This window comes from Entelurus aequoreus, linkage group LG17 (genome assembly GCF_033978785.1).
Source record: "Entelurus aequoreus isolate RoL-2023_Sb linkage group LG17, RoL_Eaeq_v1.1, whole genome shotgun sequence".
Classification (NCBI taxonomy): Eukaryota; Metazoa; Chordata; class Actinopteri; order Syngnathiformes; family Syngnathidae; genus Entelurus; species Entelurus aequoreus.
In genome coordinates, this window is record NC_084747.1 from 560451 (window position 1) to 588205 (window position 27755).

General features: G+C 38.1%; 2 protein-coding genes across 6 annotated transcripts; one reads left to right on the top strand and one right to left on the bottom strand.

Annotated features, from left to right (window-relative positions):
- Nucleotides 1-22487, bottom strand: LOC133632123 (cytochrome c oxidase subunit 3-like). Of its 3 annotated transcripts, XR_009821659.1 has the most exons (4): nucleotides 22430-22487; nucleotides 21601-21686; nucleotides 14965-15145; nucleotides 1-358 (listed from the first exon to the last, which is right to left on the bottom strand). XR_009821659.1 is itself a non-coding variant. In XM_062024362.1 (2 exons), the coding sequence occupies exon 1, from the start codon at nucleotides 16364-16366 to the stop codon at nucleotides 15263-15265; it is 1104 nt and encodes a 367-aa protein (XP_061880346.1). In that variant the 5' UTR covers nucleotides 16367-16482; the 3' UTR covers nucleotides 13895-15145; nucleotides 15244-15262. The 3 variants fall into 3 exon arrangements, 1 of the variants encoding a protein (XP_061880346.1); XR_009821658.1 differs by lacking the exons at nucleotides 21601-21686; nucleotides 22430-22487 and adding an exon at nucleotides 15244-16482; XM_062024362.1 differs by lacking the exons at nucleotides 1-358; nucleotides 21601-21686; nucleotides 22430-22487 and adding an exon at nucleotides 15244-16482 and having other exon boundaries at nucleotides 13895-15145.
- prdm8b (PR domain containing 8b) lies at nucleotides 16288-26419 on the top strand. 3 transcript variants are annotated; one of them, XM_062024361.1, is made up of 4 exons: nucleotides 16288-16603; nucleotides 20295-20519; nucleotides 22709-22940; nucleotides 23017-26419. In XM_062024361.1, the coding sequence occupies exons 2-4, from the start codon at nucleotides 20301-20303 to the stop codon at nucleotides 24279-24281; spliced, it is 1716 nt and encodes a 571-aa protein (XP_061880345.1). In that variant the 5' UTR covers nucleotides 16288-16603; nucleotides 20295-20300; the 3' UTR covers nucleotides 24282-26419. The 3 variants fall into 3 exon arrangements, with proteins under 3 accessions (XP_061880345.1, XP_061880343.1, XP_061880344.1); XM_062024359.1 differs by lacking the exon at nucleotides 16288-16603 and having other exon boundaries at nucleotides 19259-20519; XM_062024360.1 differs by lacking the exon at nucleotides 16288-16603 and having other exon boundaries at nucleotides 19313-20519; nucleotides 23020-26419.
- Nucleotides 26420-27755: the final 1336 nt, after the last annotated feature.

Consider the following 27755-nt stretch of genomic DNA (forward strand, 5'->3'; position numbering starts at 1 on the left):
GCTGCCGGCTTTGATGAGTTGTTTTGCTGCGTTAGTTCAGTTGCAGGCGGGTCGGGTCAGGCTGGTACCAGAAGCACTCTTGTTGTGTGCGTGTGTGTGTGTGTGTGTTGTTTTGAAGTGTGTGTGTGTGTGTGTCTATGTGTGTGTGTGTGTGTGTGTGTGTGTTGTTTTGAAGTGTGTGTGTGTGTGTGTGTTGTTTTGAAGTGTGTGTGTGCGTGTGTGTTGTTTTGAAGTGTGTGTGCGTGTGTGTGTTGTTTTGAAGTGTGTGTGCGTGTGTGTTGTTTTGAAGTGTGTGTGTGGCTGACAGGCGTCCTGAAGGTAATCAAGTTCCTCAGCACGTCCCCACACGTCTTCTCACCTTCAAAATAAAAGCACGTTGTCAACTTCATGTTTCCAAAAGTCTCAGAGGAAGTGAAGAAGAACAAAATATTTTCACCGACTTTGCTTTTTCTGCCAATTAACTTACTAACTAGTACTTGTATTTACTACTGTTGCTAACCACTACTTGTATTTACTATTGATGTTAACTAGTACTTGTATTTACTACTGATGCTAACCACTACTTGTATTTACTATTGATGTTAACTAGTACTTGTATTTACTACTGATGCTAACCACTACTTGTATTTACTATTGATGTTAACTAGTACTTGTATTTACTACTGATGTTAACTAGTACTTGTACTTACTACTGATGCTAACCACTACTTGTATTTACTATTGATGTTAACTAGTACTTGTATTTACTACTGATGCTAACCACTACTTGTATTTACTATTGATGTTAACTAGTACTTGTATTTACTACTGATGCTAACCACTACTTGTATTTACTATTGATGTTAACTAGTACTTGTATTTACTACTGATGTTAACTAGTACTTGTACTTACTACTGATGCTAACCACTACTTGTATTTACTACTGATGTTAACTAGTACTTGTATTTACTACTGATGCTAACCACTACTTGTATTTACTACTGATGTTAACTAGTACTTGTATTTACTACTGATGCTAACCACTACTTGTATTTACTATTGATGTTAACTAGTACTTGTATTTACTACTGATGTTAACTAGTACTTGTACTTACTACTGTTGCTAACCACTACTTGTATTTACTACTGATGTTTACTAGTACTTGTATTTACTACTGATGCTAATAAGACGTAATGATTATTGATTATTAAATATTTGTCACTAAGATGTATTGATTATTGAATATTTGTCAGTAAGATGATGTATTGATGATTGATTATTGAATATTTGTCAGTAAGATGATGTATTGATGATTGATTATTGAATGTTTGTCAGTAAGATGACGTATTGATGATTGACTATTGAATATTTGTCAGTAAGAAGACGTATTGATGATTGATTATTGAATATTTGTCAGTAAGAAGACATATTGATGATTGACTATTGAATATTTGTCAGTAAGATGACATATTGATGATTGATTATTTGTCAGTTAGAAGATGTATTGATGATTGATTATTGAATATTTGTCAGTAAGATGACATATTGATGATTGATTATTTGTCAGTTAGAAGATGTATTGATGATTGACTATTGAATATTTGTCAGTAAGATGACATATTGATGATTGATTATTTGTCAGTTAGAAGATGTATTGATGATTGATTATTGAATATTTGTCAGTAAGATGTCATATTGATGATTGATTATTTGTCAGTTAGAAGATGTATTGATGATTGACTATTGAATATTTGTCAGTAAGATGACATATTGATGATTGATTATTTGTCAGTTAGAAGATGTATTGATGATTGATTATTGAATATTTGTCAGTAAGTTTGGTTCTCAGTGAAGGGAGCAAAATTCTTGAAGAAGAAACTTTCAAAGTCTGAACAAGTCGTCCCAGATGAAGAAGACGAGCTGAGTGCAGCCCATCAAGCACACACACACACACACACACACACACACACACACACACACACACACACACACACACACACACACACACACACACACACACACACACACACACACACACACACACACACACACACACACACGTCTTCCTCTCAGACTGTGTGTGTTGCCAGTGTTTGTGAGGACGCCCTGAGGGCCAAAAGGGTCTAGAACATTAAGTGTTGCCACAGCAGCTCAGTGAACATGGAACCCTGAGAGGCTCTGGCAGCTGGCCTAGGACGCCATCTTGGAAGGAAAGAACCAGTTGGTGTACAAATGTTGAACATGTTCCACCTTAATAAATGTTCCACCTTAAAAAATGTTCCACCTTAAAAATGTTCCATGTTAATAAATGTTCAACCTAATAAATGTTCCACCTTAAAAAATGTTCCACCTTAAAAAATGTTCCACCTTAATAAATGTTCAACCTAATAAATGTTCCACCTTGATAAATGTTCCACCTTATTATATGTTCCACCTTAATAAATGTTCCACCTTACTAAATGTTGCACCTTACTAAATGTTCCACCTTACTAAATGTTGCACCTTAATAAATGTTCCACCTTACTAAATGTTGCACCTTACTAAATGTTCCACCTTACTAAATGTTGCACCTTAATAAATGTTCCACCTTACTAAATGTTGCACCTTAATAAATGTTCCACCTTACTAAATGTTGCACCTTACTAAATGTTCCACCTTACTAAATGTTGCACCTTACTAAATGTTCCACCTTAATAAATGTTCCACCTTACTAAATGTTGCACCTTACTAAATGTTCCACCTTACTAAATGTTGCACCTTAATAAATGTTCCACCTTAATAAATGTTCCACCTTACTAAATGTTCCACCTTACTAAATGTTGCACCTTACTAAATGTTCCACCTTACTAAATGTTGCACCTTAATAAATGTTCCACCTTACTAAATGTTCCACCTTACTAAATGTTGCACCTTAATAAATGTTCCACCTTACTAAATGTTGCACCTTAATAAATGTTCCACCTTACTAAATGTTCCACCTTAATAAATGTTCCACCTTACTAAATGTTCCACCTTAAGAAATGTTCCACCTTACTAAATGTTCCACCTTAATAAATGTTCTACCTAATAAATGTTCCACTTTACTAAATGTTCCACAGTAACTTCCTGCTGAGCATCATGTGACACAGTAACTTCCTGTTGACATCATGTGACACAGTAACTTCCTGTTGACATCATGTGACACAGTAACTTCCTGTTGACATCATGTGACACAGTAACTTCCTGCTGAGCATCATGTGACACAGTAACTTCCTGTTGACATCATGTGACACAGTAACTTCCTGTTGACATCATGTGACACAGTAACTTCCTGCTGACATCATGTGACACAGTAACTTCCTGCTGAGCATCATGTGACACAGTAACTTCCTGTTGATATCATGTGACACAGTAACTTCCTGCTGAGCATCATGTGACACAGTAACTTCCTGCTGACATCATGTGACACAGTAACTTCCTGTTGACATCATGTGACACAGTAACTTCCTGTTGACATCATGTGACACAGTACTTCCTGCTGAGCATCATGTGACACAGTAACTTCCTGTTGACATCATGTGACACAGTAACTTCCTGTTGACATCATGTGACACAGTAACTTCCTGTTGACATCATGTGACACAGTAACTTCCTGCTGAGCATCATGTGACACAGTAACTTCCTGCTGACATCATGTGACACAGTAACTTCCTGTTGACATCTTGTGACACAGTAACTTCCTGTTGACATCATGTGACACAGTAACTTCCTGCTGAGCATCATGTGACACAGTAACTTCCTGTTGACATCATGTGACACAGTAACTTCCTGCTGACATCATGTGACACAGTAACTTCCTGCTGACATCATGTGACACAGTAACTTCCTGCTGAGCATCATGTGACACAGTAACTTCCTGCTGACATCATGTGACACAGTAACTTCCTGTTGACATCATGTGACACAGTAACTTCCTGCTGACATCATGTGACACAGTAACTTCCTGTTGACATCATGTGACACAGTAACTTCCTGTTGACATCATGTGACACAGTAACTTCCTGCTGACATCATGTGACACAGTAACTTCCTGCTGACATCATGTGACACAGTAACTTCCTGCTGACATCATGTGACACAGTAACTTCCTGCTGACATCATGTGACACAGTAACTTCCTGCTGAGCATCATGTGCCACAGTAACTTCCTGCTGAGCATCATGTGACACAGTAACTTCCTGCTGACATCATGTGACACAGTAACTTCCTGCTGACATCATGTGACACAGTAACTTCCTGTTGACATCATGTGACACAGTAACTTCCTGCTGAGCATCATGTGACACAGTAACTTCCTGTTGACATCATGTGACACAGTAACTTCCTGCTGACATCATGTGACACAGTAACTTCCTGCTGAGCATCATGTGACACAGTAACTTCCTGCTGACATCATGTGACACAGTAACTTCCTGCTGAGCATCATGTGACACAGTAACTTCCTGTTGACATCATGTGACACAGTAACTTCCTGCTGACATCATGTGACACAGTAACTTCCTGCTGACATCATGTGACACAGTAACTTCCTGTTGACATCATGTGACACAGTAACTTCCTGTTGACATCATGTGACACAGTAACTTCCTGCTGACATCATGTGACACAGTAACTTCCTGTTGACATCTTGTGACACAGTAACTTCCTGTTGACATCATGTGACACAGTAACTTCCTGCTGAGCATCATGTGACACAGTAACTTCCTGTTGACATCATGTGACACAGTAACTTCCTGCTGACATCATGTGACACAGTAACTTCCTGCTGACATCATGTGACACAGTAACTTCCTGCTGAGCATCATGTGACACAGTAACTTCCTGCTGACATCATGTGACACAGTAACTTCCTGTTGACATCATGTGACACAGTAACTTCCTGCTGAGCATCATGTGACACAGTAACTTCCTGTTGACATCATGTGACACAGTAACTTCTGTTGACATCATGTGACACAGTAACTTCCTGCTGACATCATGTGACACAGTAACTTCCTGTTGACATCATGTGACACAGTAACTTCCTGCTGACATCATGTGACACAGTAACTTCCTGCTGACATCATGTGACACAGTAACTTCCTGCTGAGCATCATGTGACACAGTAACTTCCTGCTGACATCATGTGACACAGTAACTTCCTGTTGACATCATGTGACACAGTAACTTCCTGCTGAGCATCATGTGACACAGTAACTTCCTGTTGACATCATGTGACACAGTAACTTCCTGTTGACATCATGTGACACAGTAACTTCCTGCTGACATCATGTGACACAGTAACTTCCTGCTGACATCATGTGACACAGTAACTTCCTGCTGACATCATGTGACACAGTAACTTCCTGCTGAGCATCATGTGCCACAGTAACTTCCTGCTGAGCATCATGTGACACAGTAACTTCCTGCTGACATCATGTGACACAGTAACTTCCTGCTGACATCATGTGACACAGTAACTTCCTGTTGACATCATGTGACACAGTAACTTCCTGCTGAGCATCATGTGACACAGTAACTTCCTGTTGACATCATGTGACACAGTAACTTCCTGCTGACATCATGTGACACAGTAACTTCCTGCTGAGCATCATGTGACACAGTAACTTCCTGCTGACATCATGTGACACAGTAACTTCCTGCTGAGCATCATGTGACACAGTAACTTCCTGTTGACATCATGTGACACAGTAACTTCCTGCTGACATCATGTGACACAGTAACTTCCTGCTGACATCATGTGACACAGTAACTTCCTGTTGACATCATGTGACACAGTAACTTCCTGCTGACATCATGTGACACAGTAACTTCCTGCTGACATCATGTGACACAGTAACTTCCTGTTGACATCATGTGACACAGTAACTTCCTGCTGAGCATCATGTGACACAGTAACTTCCTGCTGAGCATCATGTGACACAGTAACTTCCTGTTGACATCATGTGACACAGTAACTTCCTGTTGACATCATGTGACACAGTAACTTCCTGCTGACATCATGTGACACAGTAACTTCCTGCTGAGCATCATGTGACACAGTAACTTCCTGTTGACATCATGTGACACAGTAACTTCCTGCTGACATCATGTGACACAGTAACTTCCTGCTGAGCATCATGTGACACAGTAACTTCCTGCTGACATCATGTGACACAGTAACTTCCTGCTGACATCATGTGACACAGTAACTTCCTGCTGAGCATCATGTGACACAGTAACTTCCTGTTGACATCATGTGACACAGTAACTTCCTGTTGACATCATGTGACACAGTAACTTCCTGCTGACATCATGTGACACAGTAACTTCCTGCTGACATCATGTGACACAGTAACTTCCTGCTGACATCATGTGACACAGTAACTTCCTGTTGACATCATGTGACACAGTAACTTCCTGCTGACATCATGTGACACAGTAACTTCCTGTTGACCTCATGTGACACAGTAACTTCCTGCTGACATCATGTGACACAGTAACTTCCTGTTGACATCATGTGACACAGTAACTTCCTGTTGACATCATGTGACACAGTAACTTCCTGCTGACATCATGTGACACAGTAACTTCCTGTTGACATCATGTGACACAGTAACTTCCTGCTGACATCATGTGACACAGTAACTTCCTGCTGACATCATGTGACACAGTAACTTCCTGCTGAGCATCATGTGACACAGTAACTTCCTGTTGACATCATGTGACACAGTAACTTCCTGTTGACATCATGTGACACAGTAACTTCCTGCTGACATCATGTGACACAGTAACTTCCTGCTGACATCATGTGACACAGTAACTTCCTGCTGACATCATGTGACACAGTAACTTCCTGTTGACATCATGTGACACAGTAACTTCCTGCTGACATCATGTGACACAGTAACTTCCTGTTGACCTCATGTGACACAGTAACTTCCTGCTGACATCATGTGACACAGTAACTTCCTGTTGACATCATGTGACACAGTAACTTCCTGTTGACATCATGTGACACAGTAACTTCCTGCTGACATCATGTGACACAGTAACTTCCTGTTGACATCATGTGACACAGTAACTTCCTGCTGACATCATGTGACACAGTAACTTCCTGCTGACATCATGTGACACAGTAACTTCCTGCTGACATCATGTGACACAGTAACTTCCTGTTGACATCATGTGACACAGTAACTTCCTGCTGAGCATCATGTGACACAGTAACTTCCTGTTGACCTCATGTGACACAGTAACTTCCTGTTGACATCATGTGACACAGTAACTTCCTGTTGACCTCATGTGACACAGTAACTTCCTGCTGACATCATGTGACACAGTAACTTCCTGTTGACATCATGTGACACAGTAACTTCCTGCTGAGCATCATGTGACACAGTAACTTCCTGTTGACATCATGTGACACAGTAACTTCCTGTTGACATCATGTGACACAGTAACTTCCTGTTGACCTCATGTGATACAGTAACTTCCTGCTGACATCATGTGACACAGTAACTTCCTGTTGACATCATGTGACACAGTAACTTCCTGCTGACATCATGTGACACAGTAACTTCCTGCTGAGCATCATGTGACACAGTAACTTCCTGCTGACATCATGTGACACAGTAACTTCCTGCTGACATCATGTGACACAGTAACTTCCTGTTGACATCATGTGACACAGTAACTTCCTGCTGACATCATGTGACACAGTAACTTCCTGTTGACATCATGTGACACAGTAACTTCCTGCTGACATCATGTGACACAGTAACTTCCTGCTGACATCATGTGACACAGTAACTTCCTGCTGAGCATCATGTGACACAGTAACTTCCTGTTGACATCATGTGACACAGTAACTTCCTGCTGAGCATCATGTGACACAGTAACTTCCTGTTGACATCATGTGACACAGTAACTTCCTGCTGACATCATGTGACACAGTAACTTCCTGTTGACCTCATGTGACACAGTAACTTCCTGCTGACATCATGTGACACAGTAACTTCCTGCTGAGCATCATGTGACACAGTAACTTCCTGTTGACCTCATGTGACACAGTAACTTCCTGTTGACATCATGTGACACAGTAACTTCCTGTTGACCTCATGTGACACAGTAACTTCCTGCTGACATCATGTGACACAGTAACTTCCTGTTGACATCATGCGACACAGTAACTTCCTGCTGAGCATCATGTGACACAGTAACTTCCTGTTGACATCATGTGACACAGTAACTTCCTGTTGACATCATGTGACACAGTAACTTCCTGTTGACCTCATGTGATACAGTAACTTCCTGCTGACATCATGTGACACAGTAACTTCCTGTTGACATCATGTGACACAGTAACTTCCTGCTGAGCATCATGTGACACAGTAACTTCCTGTTGACCTCATGTGATACAGTAACTTCCTGCTGACATCATGTGACACAGTAACTTCCTGTTGACATCATGTGACACAGTAACTTCCTGCTGACATCATGTGACACAGTAACTTCCTGCTGAGCATCATGTGACACAGTAACTTCCTGCTGACATCATGTGACACAGTAACTTCCTGCTGACATCATGTGACACAGTAACTTCCTGTTGACATCATGTGACACAGTAACTTCCTGCTGACATCATGTGACACAGTAACTTCCTGTTGACATCATGTGACACAGTAACTTCCTGCTGACATCATGTGACACAGTAACTTCCTGCTGACATCATGTGACACAGTAACTTCCTGCTGAGCATCATGTGACACAGTAACTTCCTGTTGACATCATGTGACACAGTAACTTCCTGCTGAGCATCATGTGACACAGTAACTTCCTGTTGACATCATGTGACACAGTAACTTCCTGCTGACATCATGTGACACAGTAACTTCCTGTTGACCTCATGTGACACAGTAACTTCCTGCTGACATCATGTGACACAGTAACTTCCTGCTGAGCATCATGTGACACAGTAACTTCCTGTTGACCTCATGTGACACAGTAACTTCCTGTTGACATCATGTGACACAGTAACTTCCTGTTGACCTCATGTGACACAGTAACTTCCTGCTGACATCATGTGACACAGTAACTTCCTGTTGACATCATGTGACACAGTAACTTCCTGCTGAGCATCATGTGACACAGTAACTTCCTGTTGACATCATGTGACACAGTAACTTCCTGTTGACATCATGTGACACAGTAACTTCCTGTTGACCTCATGTGACACAGTAACTTCCTGCTGACATCATGTGACACAGTAACTTCCTGCTGACATCATGTGACACAGTAACTTCCTGTTGACATCATGTGACACAGTAACTTCCTGCTGACATCATGTGACACAGTAACTTCCTGTTGACATCATGTGACACAGTAACTTCCTGCTGACATCATGTGACACAGTAACTTCCTGCTGACATCATGTGACACAGTAACTTCCTGCTGAGCATCATGTGACACAGTAACTTCCTGTTGACATCATGTGACACAGTAACTTCCTGCTGAGCATCATGTGACACAGTAACTTCCTGTTGACATCATGTGACACAGTAACTTCCTGCTGACATCATGTGACACAGTAACTTCCTGTTGACCTCATGTGACACAGTAACTTCCTGCTGACATCATGTGACACAGTAACTTCCTGCTGAGCATCATGTGACACAGTAACTTCCTGTTGACCTCATGTGACACAGTAACTTCCTGTTGACATCATGTGACACAGTAACTTCCTGTTGACCTCATGTGACACAGTAACTTCCTGCTGACATCATGTGACACAGTAACTTCCTGTTGACATCATGTGACACAGTAACTTCCTGCTGAGCATCATGTGACACAGTAACTTCCTGTTGACATCATGTGACACAGTAACTTCCTGTTGACATCATGTGACACAGTAACTTCCTGTTGACCTCACGTGATACAGTAACTTCCTGCTGACATCATGTGACACAGTAACTTCCTGTTGACATCATGTGACACAGTAACTTCCTGCTGAGCATCATGTGACACAGTAACTTCCTGTTGACCTCATGTGATACAGTAACTTCCTGCTGACATCATGTGACACAGTAACTTCCTGTTGACATCATGTGACACAGTAACTTCCTGCTGACATCATGTGACACAGTAACTTCCTGCTGAGCATCATGTGACACAGTAACTTCCTGCTGACATCATGTGACACAGTAACTTCCTGCTGACATCATGTGACACAGTAACTTCCTGTTGACATCATGTGACACAGTAACTTCCTGCTGACATCATGTGACACAGTAACTTCCTGTTGACATCATGTGACACAGTAACTTCCTGCTGACATCATGTGACACAGTAACTTCCTGCTGACATCATGTGACACAGTAACTTCCTGCTGAGCATCATGTGACACAGTAACTTCCTGTTGACATCATGTGACACAGTAACTTCCTGCTGAGCATCATGTGACACAGTAACTTCCTGTTGACATCATGTGACACAGTAACTTCCTGCTGACATCATGTGACACAGTAACTTCCTGTTGACCTCATGTGACACAGTAACTTCCTGCTGACATCATGTGACACAGTAACTTCCTGCTGAGCATCATGTGACACAGTAACTTCCTGTTGACCTCATGTGACACAGTAACTTCCTGTTGACATCATGTGACACAGTAACTTCCTGTTGACCTCATGTGACACAGTAACTTCCTGCTGACATCATGTGACACAGTAACTTCCTGTTGACATCATGTGACACAGTAACTTCCTGCTGAGCATCATGTGACACAGTAACTTCCTGTTGACATCATGTGACACAGTAACTTCCTGTTGACATCATGTGACACAGTAACTTCCTGTTGACCTCATGTGATACAGTAACTTCCTGCTGACATCATGTGACACAGTAACTTCCTGTTGACATCATGTGACACAGTAACTTCCTGCTGAGCATCATGTGACACAGTAACTTCCTGTTGACATCATGTGACACAGCAACTTCCTGCTGAGCATCATGTGACACAGTAACTTCCTGTTGACATCATGTGACACAGTAACTTCCTGTTGACATCCTGTGACACAGTAACTTCCTGCTGAGCATCATGTGACACAGTAACTTCCTGTTGACATCATGTGACACAGTAACTTCCTGCTGACATCATGTGACACAGTAACTTCCTGTTGACATCATGTGACACAGTAACTTCCTGTTGACCTCATGTGATACAGTAACTTCCTGCTGACATCATGTGACACAGTAACTTCCTGTTGACATCATGTGACACAGTAACTTCCTGCTGAGCATCATGTGACACAGTAACTTCCTGTTGACATCATGTGACACAGCAACTTCCTGCTGAGCATCATGTGACACAGTAACTTCCTGTTGACATCATGTGACACAGTAACTTCCTGTTGACATCCTGTGACACAGTAACTTCCTGCTGAGCATCATGTGACACAGTAACTTCCTGCTGACATCATGTGACACAGTAACTTCCTGTTGACCTCATGTGACACAGTAACTTCCTGCTGACATCATGTGACACAGTAACTTCCTGTTGACATCATGTGACACAGTAACTTCCTGTTGACATCATGTGACACAGTAACTTCCTGTTGACCTCATGTGATACAGTAACTTCCTGCTGACATCATGTGACACAGTAACTTCCTGTTGACATCATGTGACACAGTAACTTCCTGCTGACATCATGTGACACAGTAACTTCCTGTTGACATCATGTGACACAGTAACTTCCTGCTGAGCATCATGTGACACAGTAACTTCCTGTTGACATCATGTGACACAGTAACTTCCTGTTGACATCCTGTGACACAGTAACTTTTTAATTTCAGACTTAACCTTTGACTTTTACATCACATGATTGACTTGTTTCTATTTATATTTATTCTGTTGTTATGGGTTCTATTGTTGTTATTACTTCTTTTGTTGTTATGTGTTTTATTGTTGTTATGTGTTCTATTGTTATTTGTTCTATTGTTGTCAATTCTTCTATCGTTTTTTGTTCTGTTGTTGTTATTTGTTCTATTGTTGTTATGTGTTTTATTGTTGTTATGTGTTGTATTGTTGTTATTTCATCTTTTGTTATTTTCTTTTAATGTTATTTACTCTATTATTTGTTTTATTGTTATGTTATATTGTTGTTGTGTTCTATTGTTGTTATTTAATCTATTGTTAAGTGTTCTATAGCTATGTGTTCTATTGTTGTTAAGAGTTCTATTATTGTTATTTGTTCTATTGTTATGTGTTCTATTGTTATAGAGTGTTCTATTGTTACGTGTTCCATTGTTATAAAGTGTTCTATTGTTATGTGTTCTATTGTTGTTTTGTGTTCTATTGTTGTTATTTGTTCTATTGCTGTTATTTGTTCTATTGTTGTTCATATTCTCACACACACACATAAATAAACATTAAGTTTGTCACTTTCACGATTCACTTTCAGTCCGATTCAGAATGGTCATAAAAAAAGAATTTGAACGTGAGTTGATATTTTCTGACATTTAAATGTATCATCAAACATTATTTATTATTCTTTATTGTTTACTACAAATAATAGATAATTCATTTTGCCAATGTGATATGAAAAAAAAATCGATTTCGGGGGGAAAAAGATTCAGGAAAAAAAAAGGTTGGTAATTAAAAAAATAATAATTCAGGGAAATAAAGGAGTGTCATTAAATAAATTGATTCAGGGTAAAAAACTAAACAAAAGGATGGTAATAAAATAGAAATAAATTCAGGAAGACAACAGAAGCTAATTTAAAAAAATCGATTCAGGGGAAAAAAGATTAGTAATAAAAAAAAAATCAGGAAAAGAATGATGGTAATTAAAAAAATCGATTCAGGGGAAATAATTATGGTAATTAAAAAACATTGATTCAGAATAAAGGATAGTAATTTAAAAAATTGTTAGAAGAAAAATAGGATGGTAATTTAAAAAAAAATCGATTAAGGGAAAAAAGGATGGTTAAAAAATGATTCAGTAGAAAAAATGGATGGTAATTTAAAAAATCGGTTTAGGGAAAAAAGGATGGTCATTAAAATGAAAATAGATTCAGGATAAAAGGATGGTAATAAAAAAAAAAAAATTCAGGAAAATAAAAAGATGGTAATTAAAACCAAAATTGATTCAGAAAAAAAGGATGGTAATTGAAAAAAATCGATTCAGAAATAAAAAGATGGTAATTAAATAGAGAAGGGGAGTGTTGTTGCAGCTGGAATCAAACGATCATTGGTTGAACACAAATACATTCTTCACAAAAGGAAGTTAAAAGTGACAAAGTATTTAAGTGTCAAAATAGAAAAAGTGTGTGCGTTTTACAACAAGATGAAATGTCAACATGATCTGGAACATTTTATTGTGAAAGAACCAAAATCTGTTTTTACACAACATTTTTCATGCTAATATTCTGAACTGACATTTTGTTTTAACCCTAAAATCCACTCAGTAATGTGCAAATGATGACTGAAATATGTCACTTTTATTTTATCCAACGCTTGTCGACCAGGACGGTGTCACTTAGCTAGCGATTAGCTCGCTAGCGAGCTTCTCCGGCAAATCAGCAGTGAGGTTGTTTTTTTTTTAAAAGCGTAACATTAGTTTTATTAGTCTTTCTGTCTGAAAGCACACCGTAACTTTATTGTGAAAATGAATGAATATTCATGTATTCAAATGACAATCATGTCCTGTCAAATGTGACAAGATATCAGCAGAATATGAATAATTACTCGCTAATTTACACGCTTGTTTTTTGTATTATTAGACTTAATTGCTTAGCATAAGAGTGAAATACAAATTAATAATGAAGAATACAATATTAAATAATACATAATACAAAATAAAGAATATATAATATACAGTAAATAGTCATCAATCAAAGGCTATATGAAAATAAATAATCCCTAAATGAAATGGATTAAAATAATGACTATTATTTTGCTTTCATGTTTTTGGTGTAAAATGTTGGACATGCTCATTTCCTGGAAATTGTTTATTCACGCATTTAAAAAAAAGTTTTTTCCCACGTGGATGTGTACCTAATAAATTGGCCCAGATGCATTTGTAAATATAAATATTATCACTAACAATAATGTCATTATTATTATTTCATTGGTTTTCTAACTCTCTCCTCCTGGTGTTATTGTGACCTTTGAACTTTATGAAGACTCTTATCCCCCAAAAGCCAAACAAATTGTCATCAAGTTTGTCCTCAAAAGCAACATAATAAACATCCAATAAATAACCTTTTAATTAAAAACACAGCAGATGATCTCCCCTGCATTCTCTTTGTCTGCCAGAAAAGAGTGTGATTTATTTGGAGAAGATGAGCGTCTGATGGCCGTATTTGTTTATGCAGGATCATATTCTGCAGGATTTATCATTTAGGACAAAAGGACAAACAGCTAAAAAGATGAGACATCTTCAAATTGGAGCATTAGTCGCCTCAAAACGTCCCTGATTACACTTTCATGCCGCCGCCCATTTGTCATCATCATATTGCTCCTTTGGAGAAGGGCTTATTAATCAATGAATGGCTGAATTCATAATCCAATGACTCAGTGAATCAATAAATTAATCAGTTCAACAACAAAGCAGTGAATAAATGAATCATTGAATTCATCAAACAATGACATTGTGAATCAATGAATTAACATGTCAATTAAACAACGAACCAGTGAATAAATGAATCAATAAATGAATAAAGCAATGACATCGTTAATCTGTAAATTAACCAGTTAAACAACAAAGCAATGAATAAATGAATGAATAAATCAATGACTTTGTGAATCGACAAATTAATCAGTTAAACAACGAAGCAGTGAATAAATGAATCAGTGAATTCATAAATCAATGACTTTGTGAATCACTAAATGAACATGTCAATTAAACAAGGAAGCAGTGAATCAATAAATCAATGATATCAATAAATCAGCTTCTCACTCACTTTGCAGCAGAAGGAGAAGTCTGCAGAGTTAGACACTGGCGCCCTCTAAGCGCGTCTCCGGGTATTGCAGGAAGGGGCCTCCAGAGTGGAGTCGACGGAACGCTGAGCCGCGTGAGGCCGCCTGAGGAGCCTCCTTAGGCGGCTGCTGCTGGCGGGCAGGGCCGGTCCCTGGAGCCGGAAGCTGGGGGAAGACGAGGTCGGTTGAGTTGAGTGGAGACGCCTCCATTTTATGTCAAATAATAATAATAACATTAATTATAATAATAATAAATAATATACATTTTTGTGGAATCAAGATTCAACATATTTGACAAAACGGGTGTTTTTGACGCTTGTGGCTCATGAAGATGAAGATCAAGATGAAGATGAGAATGATGATGAAGATGAGGAGCAAGATGAAGATGAGAATGAAGATGTGGATGGTGTGTGTGTGTGTGGTCCAGGGTGCCAGTGAAGAGTTAAAATGAGGAGACAGGATGAATATGAGAATGAAGATGAGGATGAAGATGAGGGTGAAAATGAGAATGAAGATGAGGGTGAAAATGAGGATGCAAATAAAGATGTGAATGAAGATGAGGAAGAGAATGAAGATGAGGATGAAAATGAAGATGAGGATGACAATGAAGATGAGGATGAGAATGATGATGAAGATGAGGGTGAAAATGAGAATGAAGAGGAGGATGATAATGAAGATGAGGATGAAGATCAGAATGAAGATGAGGATGAAAATAAAGATGTGAATGAAGATGAGGATGAGAATGAGGATGAAGATGAGGGTGAAAATGAGAATGAAGAGGAGGATGACAATGAAGATGAGGATGAAGATCAGAATGAAGATGAGGATGAAAATAAAGATGTGAATGAAGATGAGGATGGAAATGAAGATGAGGATGACAATGAAGATGATGATGAAGATGAGGATCAAGATGCAGTTGAGAAAGAGGACAATGATGAAGATCAAGATGAGAATGAGGATTGTGTGTGTGGTCCAGGGTGCCAGTCTAAAGTTAAAAGGAGATGAGGATGAAGATGGAGATGAGGATGAAGAAGGAGATGATGATGAAGGAGATGAGAATGAAGATGGTGTGTGTGTGTGAGGTGTCAGTGAAGAGTTAAAAGGAGGAAATGAGAATGAAGATGGAGATGAGGATGAAGAAGAAGATGAGGATGAAGGAGATGAGAATGAAGATGGTGTGTGTGTGTGAGGTGTCAGTGAAGAGTTAAAAGGAGGAAATGAGAATGAAGATGGAGATGAGGATGAAGAAGAAGATGAGGATGAAGGAGATGAGAATGAAGAAGATGATGATGAAGGAGATGAGAATGAAGATGTGTGTGTGTGTGTGTGAGGTGTCAGTGAAGAGTTAAAAGGAGGAGACAGCAGAGAGGACACGACACGCCTCATTGGAGAGATTATGTGCCCACAACAAAACGCGCAGGTCGGCGTGCGAGTCCTGCATAGCACCGGAACTCTCAACCCGCGCACACGCCGCTGTCCTCCGGCACCATGTTGTGCCTGTGACTCCATCAGGACCACCTTCCTTCTTTCTGGAGGCTTTTGCCTTTCTTTTTTCCTCCTTCTTGTGGTCCGAGGTGCCGACCCCCCGCTGTGTGGATTATTGGTTCCGACGCTGCACCACAGGTAAACATGCTGCCGGTACCGGACACAACAATCGGGTAGAGAAAGAGGCTGAGAGGAGGATTTAAAAAAAAAGAAAAAAGGAAGGAAGGTTCGGGTCCAAAAAGCGCCGATTTAAAAGCCGAGTTCGGGATCGGAAGAAAGGCCGAAGTGGAGCAGAGATGAGATTGTGGGAGTGCATGCGAGCTTCATTCTCATCATAATATTACAAATACTAGCTTCTTCCTAATATTACACATACTAGCTTGTCTTCAACAAAACAAGTTGACAGCTTTTTTATTATACTAAACAATTTTATTAGACACACTATTGTTGTCATAGTAACATTTTATTAGACACACTATTGTTGTCATAGTAACATTTTATTTGACACACTATTGTTGTCATAGTAACATTTTATTTGACACACTATTGTTGTCATAGTAACATTTTATTTGACACACTATTGTTGTCATAGTAACATTTTATTTGACACACTATTGTTGTCATAGTAACATTTTATTTGACACACTATTGTTGTCATAGTAACATTTTATTTGACACACTATTGTTGTCATAGTAACATTTTATTAGACACACTATTGTTGTCATAGTAACATTTTATTTGACACACTATTGTTGTCATAGTAACATTTTATTAGACACACTATTGTTGTCATAGTAACATTTTATTTGACACACTATTGTTGTCATAGTAACATTTTATTTGACACACTATTGTTGTCATAGTAACATTTTATTTGACACACTATTGTTGTCATAGTAACATTTTATTAGACACACTATTGTTGTCATAGTAACATTTTATTAGACACACTATTGTTGTCATAGTAACATTTTATTTGACACACTATTGTTGTCATAGTAACATTTTATTCGACACACTATTGTTGTCATAGAAACACCTTTTCATTTGCATCGCGCATTATCGGCGATAAAGACGCATTTCAAAATAAAATGTAATAAAAAGTAAAAAAAGGTACTTTTTAGTTCCACGAGCAACATTTTGGCGCGCTGGGAGCGTCGGTGTCGCGCGCGCGGGAAGAAAAGCAACATTACGAAGAATTGTGGCGCTTTAATTAGTCACGTGGGCGAAGTGGAGGATTATGCTAATGAGGGACACGCGATGGATGATTGATGTTGGATGTATTTCCGCTTTTATTGCACTTTTACACCCGAGCCGCGCGTCCATCTGCCAACACAAAGCAATTATTACTGTGCGTAATCATAAGTAATATCTGTATTTATTACACCTGCATAATCATAAGTAATATCTGTATTTATTACACCTGCATAATCATAAGTAAAATCTGTATTTATTACACCTGCATAATCATAAGTAATATCTGTATTTATTACACCTGCATAATCATAAGTAAAATCTGTATTTATTACACCTGCATAATCATAAGTAATATCTGTATTTATTACACCTGCATAATCATAAGTAAAATCTGTATTTATTACACCTGCATAATCATAAGTAAAATCTGTATTTATTACACCTGCATAATCATAAGTAATATCTGTATTTATTACACCTGCATAATCATAAGTAATATCTGTATTTATTACACCTGCATAATCATAAGTAATATCTGTATTTATTACACCTGCACTTGTTTAAATTGTGCAAACTGCTTTCACTTTCGTTTTGACTGCACTTTACTCTTGTAAATAATATTGTCAACATTCGAGGGAAATGTCCTTTTCATGGACATGGTTTGTCATTTGGGTATTTGACCTTGTAAATGCTAGAACTGGTTGTTAGTAATAAGATGATTATTATGCACTCCTGCTGTGTCGTCATTATTCATATTGTCAGAGTGCTGCCGTGATGAGCTGGGAATTAATTAGGATGAACAAATCCGTCGGCAGCTGCTTGGCTCCGTGCGAGAGATGATGTATTCTTCTTCTCTGCAGCAGCGAATCATGACTTTCATGTTGGGACGCACTTCAATCTCACCTTTTGTCTTTTTTTCCTGCAAGACTTTAGATACCTAGCATCATTTTTAACATTAGACAGGATGTGACATGTTTACAACACTCTTACATTGCACTTACTAAAACTATTGTTACAAAAACATTTTGAATTGGAGCATTGTAATATTGTAATAACAAAGGTGTAGCCATGTTTTAACTTCTTTAAAAAAGGTGTGGCAATTGTGTTCATTTATAACAAAGGTGTACAATTGTCTAATATTTTTAAAAATATGTAACAATTGTGTGTTAAATTATAACAAAGGTGTAACAAATGACTATTTTTTTTAAATATTTTTAAAAAGGTGTAACAATTGTCTAATATTTTTAAACAGATTTAATAAAAGTGTAAGAAGGTGTAACACTTGTGTAACAAACGTGTGTTAAATTATAATAAAGGTGTAACAACTGTCACATTTTTAAACAAATTTTAAAAAAGGCGTAAAAATTGTTTTAACTAATGTAAAAATATGCGTAACAATTGTTTTAACACATTTTAAAAAGGCGTAACAATTGTTTTAAGAAATTAAAAAAGGCGTAATAATTGTTTTAACAATTTTTAAAAAGATGTAACAAAGGCGTAACAATTGTGTGCTAAATTATAGCAAACGTGTAACAATTTTTAAAAAGATAAAAAAAAGGGGTAACAAATTTGTAACAATTGTGTGTTCAACTATAACAAAGGTGTAGCAATTGTGTAAAATGTTTAGCTTATTTAAAAAGGTGTAACAAATGTGTAAATAGTGTAACAATTGTGTGTTAAATTATAACATAGGTGTATCAATCGTGTAACAATTAAAAAAGGGGAAAAAAAGGTCTAACAATTGTGTATTAAATTTAAACAAAGGTTTAACAATCTTGTTAAAAGTGTAACAATTGTGTGACAAAAGTGTAGCACTTATGTAACACGCGTGCTAAGTTATAACAAAGGTGTATCCATTTTTTTTTCATTACAAAAAAGGTGTAACAATTTGGATGGATGTGTAACAATTGTGTAAGAAGGGTGTAACAATTGTATAAAAACTGTGTAACATCCACCCATCAATTTTCTACCGCTTAATTGTGTAAAAAAGTGTAACAATCATGTAAGAGTTGCATAAGACAGTGTAAAAAAGGTGTAACAATTGTGTAAAAAAGTGTAACAATCATGCAAGAGTTGCATAAGACAGTGTAAAAAAGGTGTAACAATTGTGTAAAAAAGTGTAACAATCATGTAAGAGTTGCATAAGACAGTGTAAAAAAGGTGTAACAATTGTGTAAAAAAGTGTAACAATCATGCAAGAGTTGCATAAGACAGTGTAAAAAGGGTGTAACAATTGTGTAAAAAAGTGTAACAATTATGTAAGGGATGCGTAAAAAGTGCAAAAAAATATGTAACCATCGTGTAAGAGTTGCTTAAAAAAGTGTAACAGTTGTGTAAAAAAAAAGAAGTGTAACAATTGTGTAAGAGTTCAAAGGTTCAAAAAAAGTGTACAAAATGTGTAACAATTGTGTAAGAGTTGTGGGGAAAAAGGTGTAACAATCGTGTAAGAAAGTGTAAAAAAAAAGGTGTAACAATTGTGTAAAAAAGGTGTAACAAATGTGTAAAAAAGGTGTAACAATTGTATTTGAAAAAAAGGTGTAACAATTGTGTAAAAAAGGTGTAACAAATGTGTAAAAAAGGTGTAACAATTGTATTTAAAAAAAAGGTGTAACAATGGTGTGTTTCCCCCAGCTTGCCATGGAGGAGTCGAGCTCTCACAAGGTGGTCTGGGAGGGCGACACCAAGGCGGTCCAACAATGTCTGACAGACATCTTCACCAGCGTCTACACCACCTGTGACGTACCTGAGAGCGCCATCTTTGGGCCGTGCGTGCTCAGTCACACCTCCATGTACGACAGCATCGCCTTCGTCGCACTCAAGGCCACCGACAAACGCACCGCCCCCTACATCTTCCGCGTAAGACTTCCTGTCTTATATTATGGATCATCATATACAACATTGTATAGTATTCTATATTACAAACACTATTGTCTATTATTGATGATCATATACAATATTGTATATTATTCTAGATTATAAACAATATTCTATATCATTAATTATCATACACAATACTGTATATTATTGATGATCATGTACAACATTTTTTTACTATATAATATCCTATTTATACATATATATATATATATATATATATATATATATATATATATATATATATATATATATATATATATATATATATATATATATATATATATATATGACATTCCATTCAGAGTGAATTAGCAAAGTGAACGCCAGAAGGAGTCAAATATTGTTGATATTTTTACAAAGTGACTTCAAGATGAAATATGTCTTATTATTGCATTTTTCTACCAAATACATTTGGAATCATTTCAATATTTGTATTTAATATTCATACTATATTTGACCCCACTGAATTAAAACCACATTATCAGTATTACTATGATGATTAGGGTTATGATGAATATGATGACTATTATTATTATTTTTGTATTATTATCGTTATTATCATTAATGTATTATCATGATTGTATTATTATAATTGCTACCATTGTCATTATTACTATTATCATTATAATTATTATATAAATAATAATAATAATCATAAAAAAACTGTTTTGTACTTTTAAATCTTTTCTCTTATCAATCAAAGTTTATTTGTATAGCCCTAAATCCCGAGTGTCTCAAAGGGCTGCAAAAGCCACAACGACATCCTCGGCTCAGATCTTCTTGACTTCTTTTATTTAAATTCAACTTTTCCTAATATTATTATTACACATGACTATTATTCAAACATTTCTCATTCAAATGATCATAATTATTTATTAAAATTGTTTCTCTGATTAAAAACATTCATGTGAGATTCTCGTATATATATTTTTGGATAAAAGATGTTCTATCATTTTATGAATACAAAATATATTACAGAGAGCTGTAGGGAACATGTGTGGATTCAAAACATTCAATTGAAATAAAAAAATATATATTTCTTAAAGATTTTTGCGCTTACTGTCCATCCATCTGGAACGGCTCTGGACTTGTGATGAGTTAGTCGACAGCCATCACGCAGTGGACTTCTTTACAGGAGCTTTTATTCTGAAAATGGAAGTAAAAATGACATAAATCGACACTATCATTACACAGCATGGACTCTATAGAAGTTGCAAAAAGTCAACACTGCCGACTAGCGGCCAAAATAAAGAAGTGCGTGGGGAAGGAGTTCAATAAAAGCACATTTCGAGTATTACACATCAAGTAACAATCACGTTGTAGCGCTAACATGCTTTTTACCGACAGGAAGTACTGGTCACGTGACACGAAAGATAGAAAACATGCTTTTTACCGACAGGAAGTAGTGGTCACGTGACACGAAAGACAGAAAACATACTTTTTACCGACAGGAAGTAGTGGTCACGTGACACGAAAGACAGAAAACATACTCTTTACTGACAGGACGTAGTGGTCACGTGACACGAAAGATAGAAAACATACTTTTTACCGACAGGAAGTAGTGGTCATGTGACACGAAAAATAGAAAACATACTTTTTACCGACAGGAAGTACTGGTCACGTGACACGAAAGATAGAAAACATACTTTTTACCGACAGGAAGTAGTGGTCACGTGACATGAAAGAGGACCGCTTCAAACAAATCGCGCCAACACTGTCACTCAAACAAAACGCTCGTAGCGCTCAAACTAGCTGTTAAAATAACACAAAAACACTTGATATGTTTAAGGCACAAAAAAAGTCAACAATATACGGCAAGAATTACAAAAATAAACCTTTTTTTTGTTTGTTAATAAACGACACACAGCACGATACCAATTTGGACACACCTCGCAGCGGCATCGCAAGCAGGAAGTGAGGCGGAAGAGGAGGAGCTACAGAAACTACGGAAGCCTGACAGCGTGCCATGACAGGAAGGAGTCAAATAAAAGAACAGTCAATCAACAAAAATAAAGAACTCTTTTGAGATAAAATTCACACAACCTTCAAAACCATTCGGAAATATTAATGAAGTGCATTTTTAACTTAATTTGACATTGTTTGAATAGCAACATGATTTATTGATTATATGACTAAAGTCAAATAAGGAGACCATGTGTGTGTCGCAGGTGGACACGTCAGCTGCTAGCAGCACCTCAGAAGGTCTCATGTGGCTCCGGCTGGTCCAGTCGGCGCGGGACAAGGAGGAGCAGAACCTGGAAGCGTACGTGAAGAACGGGCAACTCTTCTACCGCTCGCTGCGTCGCATCGAGAAGGACGAGGAGCTGCTGGTCTGGTACGGCAAGGACTTGGTAGAACTGCTGCTGCTCAGCTCTAGCAGGGCGCCTGCTAAAAGCAAAGGTGAGACGCCACCGTCTTTTTCGGTTCTGGTCCTGCCAAAGATGGTCTGAAGCTAAAAGGTTGTGTTTCCCCCAAGAAGGTTCCACCCACAACTCGTGTCCGGACTGCAGCCAGCGGTTCCAGTTTGAGTTCCCCTTCCTGGCCCACCTGCGGTTCCGCTGTACCAAAAGACTACAGAACCTGACGGGGGCGGACGAGGAGCCCGGCAAGGAGGGCCGCCCCGACCGACCCAACGTGACGCCCACCAGGACCAGCCCAAAGCTGGGCCGCTCCGAGGGCTTCGGGAGTCCTCAGGACGCCAACAAACCTTCCACTGACTTTCACAACCTTGCTCGGGATCTGGAGAACAACCGGACCAGTCCGCTCAGAGACAAGGAGGCCGAGGTCAGCAGCGAGAGTTCTGGGAAGAGAAAGTTCTCCGAGATTGAGGACAGGGAGTCTCGGCGGCCCGTGGTGTCCCAGTCTAAGTCTAAAGAAGAACTGGCCACGTCGGCTCAGAACTACAGAGGCGTGTACGGCCTGGAGGAGAACCACAGGTCGCTTTCCTCGTCGGGGTCTTCAGAAAACTCAGAGACCAAACGCAGCGCCTTCACCGAGGTCAAGAAGTCCGCCCAGACCCTCAAGAACCACGGCTCCAGCAAGAGCCTTTCCGGCGCTAACTCTGAAAACAAAGATGGCGGGCGGCCCGGCAGCAACCCCTCAGAGAAGCACCTGAGCATCCGGCAGGTTCTGTCGGAGACCCAGCCGCCCCAGACGCAGCCCATGGGGAGCGCCTTCACCTCAGTGAGCCAGCAGGGCGGCGGCGAGAGGAAGAGCGCCTTCAGCCAACCTTCCCGGTCCTCCTTCTCCCAGATCTCCCCGCTGGTGATGCCCCCCAAGCTGCTGGACTGCCACCCGGCGGTGGGCGACACTATCTCGTCCAGCCGCCTCTACCAGGCCGACCACCTCGCCGCCAAGCTGCAGGGCGCCGAGCTGGGCGCCAACTGCCCAGTGCCGGGCGGAATGGCCAAGCAGAGCCCCTTCGTGTACGCCGCCGCCGCCACCACCTTCTGGCCCAAGAACTCGGGCACCATCCAGCTCCAGATGCCCTCTGCCCTCACCCTGCTGCCGCCCTCCTTCACCTCGCTCTGCCTGCCGGCGCAGAACTGGTGTGCCAAGTGCAACGCCTCCTTCCGCATGACCTCGGACTTGGTCTACCACATGCGCTCGCACCACAAGAAGGAGTACGCCATGGAGCCGCTGGTCAAGCGGCGGCGCGAGGAGAAACTCAAATGTCCAATCTGCAACGAGTCCTTCCGGGAGCGCCATCACCTGTCCCGTCACATGACCTCCCACAACTGACTGAGGCCACGCCCCCTGCACCCCCTTTGCACTGGTTCTCCACCCCTCCCACCTTTTCTTCTGTATGAAAATGCATCGGGCCTCTGGAGTGACTCCGAAATCAGTCTGGAATGAGTTTTATTTGAATCGGGAACACAACTGGAATGAATGTGGAATGAGTCTGGAATGAGTTTAGAATTAATCTGGGATGAGTCTGAATTAAATCTGAAATGAGTCTGAAATTAGTTTAGAATCAATCTGGAATGAGTCTGAATTGAATCTGAAATTAATCTGGAATGAGTCTGGAATGAGTTTACAAACAATCTGGAATGAGTCTGAATTTAATCTAAAAGGAATCAGGAATGAGTCTGAATTTAATCTGAAATGAATCTGGAATGAGTGTAAAATGAATCTGGAATGAGTCTGAATTAATCGTAAATGAATCTGGAATGAGTCTGAATTAATCGTAAATGAATCAGGAATGAGTCTGAATTAATCGTAAATGAATCAGGATTGAGTCTGAAATTAGTGTAATGAGTGTAGGATCAATCTGGAATGGGTCTGAAATTAGTTCATAATGAGTTTGATTGAAATCGGGAATTGATCTGGAATGGGTCTGAAATTAGTTCATAATGAGTTTGATTGAAATCGAGAATTGATCTGGAATGAATTTGAAAAGAGTCTGAAATGAGTAAAACAAGTCTAGAAGGAATCTGAAAGAGTCTCAAAAGAAACTGAAATGAGTTTAAAGTGAGTCTGAAATGATTCTCCAAGGAATCTGAAATTAGTCTCAAACGAGTGAAAGGAATAAAATTAGTCTGGGATTAATCTGTAATAAATCTGACATTAATCCACAATGAGTTTGATTTGAATCGGGTATAGATCTTGAATGAATTCGGAATTAGTCCGAAATAAATTTGAAGAGTCTGAAATGAGTAAAACGAGTCTAGAACAAAACTGGAAAGCGTCTCAAATGAAACTGAAATTAGTCTGAAAACAGTGAATTAAGTCTCGAATAAATCTGGAATGAGTCTAAAATGAGTGTAGAATAATTCTGGAATGAGTCTGAAATTAGTTCATAATGAGTTTAATTTGAATCGGAAATAGATCTGGATTCAATCTGGAAAGAGTCTTGAATTAGAACAGAGTGGTCTTGATTTGAATTAGGAATAAACCTGGAATGAGTATGAAATGAGTGTGGAATGAGTTCATAATGAGTTCAATTTGAATCGGAAATGTATCTGGATTAAATCTGGAATGAGTCTGAAATTAAACCATAATGAAATCGATTTGAATTGGAACAGATCTGGAATGAATCTGGAAAAGCCTGAAATGAGTCTAGAATGAATATGGAATGGGTGTAAAATGAGTCCATAATGAGTTTGACTTGAATCGGGAATAGATCAGAAAAGTATCTGGAATGAGTCTGAAATGAGTATAGAATACATCTGGAAAAAAAGATGAATTCAGTCCATATTGAGTTTGATTTGAATCAGGAATAGATTTGGAATGAATCTGAAATGATTAAAATGTGTTTGATATGACTCTGGAAGAGACCTGGGATGAATCTGGAACGAGTCAGAAGTTAGTTCAGAATGAGTTCGATTTGAATCGGAAGTAGATCTGGATTAAATCTGGAATGACTCTGAAATGAACCATAATGAATTTTATTTGAATTGGGAACAGATCTGGAATGAATCTGGAAAAAATCTGAATTCAGTCCATATCGAGTTTGATTTGAATCGGAACTAGATTTGTAATAAATCTGAAATGAGTGAAATGTGTTTGATATGACTCTGCAATAAACTTGGAATGAATCTGGAACAAGTCTGAAATGAGTCTAGAATGAATGTGGAATGAATCTGAAATGAGTGAAATGTGTTTGATTGTGACTCTGGAATGAGTCTGAAGTTAGTTGATCATGAATTGGATTTGAATCAGGACTAGATGTGGAATGACTGAGACATGTTTGATATGAATGTGGTGTGGAATGAACGGTGAAGGTTTTGAATATGAATCAGATCTATTTATGAAGCACTTGGTGTAAATGTACAGTAAGTTGTATTTAATATGAGGAGGTGCATGTTCCAATAATAAATATTTGTCTTGTGTGAGGAATATTTCAGTGAAGAAAAGTTTACAATCTTGTTCAACCACAATAAAATAGATTTATTTTCAAATCTCTCCTGTCTGAATCCTTTCAACAATATTATTGATCAAATGTGACTTGACATCATCGCACTTTATTTGCAATCGTTACTTCCACAGTCCTTTCAAAATAAAATACAATAGACAAACAGTGCACGGCTGTCCGAGGTCTGATAATAAAAACATTTATTGTTTTAAAAAGGCAACAATATTTGTACTTATCTTTACATCCAAACACAAATATATAACATTTCAACCCTTTAAGTGCAGGTTGTTTATTGTAAGAAAAATGTGCACAAAAATGAGGCATTTTATACATACTGAATTAACAATGTTAATAATAAACTCATTTTGATGCATTATTCGTTGTTTTTTTTACAAACTAGGAACAAACTACATTTTTAAAACTGAATGTGCTTATTATTATTATTATTATTATTATTATTATTATTATTATTATGCATTAACTTACTTAAAGCTATGCGCTAAATTTCCCACTGCCATTATTATTTATTAGAGACAATGTGTTGTTATCAGTTATGACGGATGATTTTCTAGGTTATTAAAAATCCATCCATTTCCTACCGCTTGTCCCTTTGATCATATATTAGTCATCGTGAAATCTTTACGTCCGCGTAGAAAACAATTGCTTTTTCTTTGACGGGAAACATGAAATAGCATGTTGATATCTCATCAATAACGATCAAAAGCGTTCATTTGGGTAATATAATAATTGCTATGTAATATAGAGAGTGTGAGGATTATGAAAGCAGATCAAGTGAGGCTCACGCTGAAAGACGTGCAAAGACCGCCATCAAGTGGCAGGAAAGTGAAAGACAGCCAATAATATTCACATGCAGTCAAATGTACTAAAATGTAATTTTGAATTGTGCACAATAAGATGACAAATACAACAAAATATATTGTAAAATGACAAGATGTAAAAGTGGACTTTTTGCAACAATTCAATACATTTTTTTACTAAAACATAATTTTTTTGCCTCCTTAAAGTTTATACTCCTTTTCGGACACATCACTTCATTTAAAAAAAAAATAAAATAATCATTTTGCTATTCTTATTTTTCATCTTTTCTACATGACATTATTATATTGATCATCGTCTTTATTTCACATTATTTTACAAATTATTACAAAGCAGAGTTTTGATGCCATCTAGTGTACGAAGATATAATGACAATCTCAAACATTTTAATGGGTTTTTGTGTTTATTAAAATGTTGTGTTATCATAATGTGTTTATTATAATGTTGTATTGTAATATTTTATTATAATGTGTTTATTATAATGTTTTATCATAATGTGTTTATTATAATGTTGTATTATAATC